Below are 1,690 nucleotides of genomic sequence, written 5' to 3'. Positions count from 1 at the left end.
CCCCCTTATTTCAAAACTTACAGAATCTAGTCCTGTGACAAGCATGCCCAGGATTACTGTGAAGAAGACGAGCAGCTTCATGTTGTTAGTTAGCTTCTCACTTTGTTCCTCTTCTATCTGTATTATTTTGATTCTGAAAATAAAACAGGAACTTAGTGTCATGTTGTAGCTCGCAGTATTAGCTTTCTTGTTTCTATTATCCTCAGGTGGTTTCAGAACAAGCCACAATACAATTGGTAGAGGAATTAAGCATTAATTTGCTATGGAATACCAACTTATTATTTCCACAAATTAAATCAGAGGCTATTGTTTGAAGCTTTTTTTTTTTGTACATTTAGCAATACAACCAGACTTTTTTAGAGTTCAAATGAAGTAGAGAAAGGGAAATTGGAAAAATCCATACTCTGTTTCTGCAGTGTGGACTAACAGTCAGAAATTGGCAGGTATATTTAGTTGCTGTCCAACTATTTGTACCTATTGAACTGATTATTACTACCTTGCAACAAAAGCACTGAACATCCACATTTAGGGTATGAAAGGGAAAGCTCCTTTTTCATTACCTCTATAGTTGCTGACTGCATCTTGTTGATGCGAGGCACTTGCATAAACTGGCCACCTCACTGAGTGCCTCTGACCACTACAAACTCTTGAAAGTCTGGTCTTGATGTTACCTCACTTACTTATGGTATTAGAGAGGCTTAGTACATATTTAGTCTTGATTTCTTATATACAGCTAGATCTTGTTCCCAAGGATGGATAGCAACCTTCCCAAGAGTGACTTAAAAAAATAGCTTGTAAAAACAATAGGGGAAGAGATCTATAGAGCACCAATATCCACCCCCCCCCCCCCTTTTTTTTTTTAATTGCAATGCAAGTCACAGGATTTTTTTTAAAAGTGTCCTCAGTTTTAGAAAACTGAAACCTGATTTTTAAGATTTCAGGGGAATCTTGGTTATATTTACATCAGCAAGCAGTGCAACGCAGCAGAAGAGCGTACACAGAACTGAGTTGGTGCTGAAGACCTGCTCCACTTTGCCTGCTTCAGGGGTTTCTACACTGCACTAGTTCTAGTTTGGTCCCACAGACTGAACACCTGCTGATATTTGGAGTGCATCTTCCAGTTCAGTTTTATTCAGAAGAAACACAGTGCAGGTACTCTAAAGCCATGCAGCAGTGTCAACAGAGATCACTGAATTCATTTGAAAAAAAAGCTGACATGATCCAAACCAAAATGCTAATGTAGATGCACCCTTTACTTTTAAAGCAGGTTTCATAATGCAAGAAAGCAAATCCTGCCTCAGGTACTTGGACACACACACTTTTCAGAATCAGTTGAGACTTCAGCAGAGATGGTTTCTGTTAAACATTATTTATATTAAGATAATTATTTTCAGCATATTTGGCATCTATGCAAGTAATCTGTCATCACAAATAGCAATACTGCTGATTTTTTGTTAAAATTATGAGATACCGTAGCATGGTACAGATCTTCCCCACTGCTGAAGTACCGCACCATAGAAGGTTGGTGGGGTGTTTTGGTTTGGGTTTTTTTTTTTTTTTTTAATTTAAAGAGCACCCCCTTAATCCTGAGACCTCGCATTTTTACCCTACAATCGTAATTCGGTTTTAAAAGACATCGCACTCACCAGCGCCGGAGCCCCCCGGAGCGGCGGCTGTTGGTGCCGGGCGG

The 1,690-nt window shown here is 39.2% G+C and overlaps 1 protein-coding gene across 1 annotated transcript in view; it reads right to left on the bottom strand.

The window, feature by feature from the left end:
• The window catches only part of PLAU (plasminogen activator, urokinase), a 6,369-nt gene extending 6,288 nt beyond the window's left edge, over positions 1–81 (bottom strand). The window contains exon 1 of the mRNA XM_010075867.1: positions 22–81. Coding sequence (XP_010074169.1) covers positions 22–81 — 60 coding nt within the window. The remainder of the gene's footprint in view (positions 1–21) is intronic.
• Positions 82–1,690: the final 1,609 nt, after the last annotated feature.

Source organism: Pterocles gutturalis, unplaced genomic scaffold, assembly GCF_000699245.1.
Source record: "Pterocles gutturalis isolate BGI_N339 unplaced genomic scaffold, ASM69924v1 scaffold41706, whole genome shotgun sequence".
Lineage (NCBI taxonomy): Eukaryota > Metazoa > Chordata > Aves > Pterocliformes > Pteroclidae > Pterocles > Pterocles gutturalis.
This window is presented reverse-complemented; position numbering and strand designations above follow the sequence as displayed.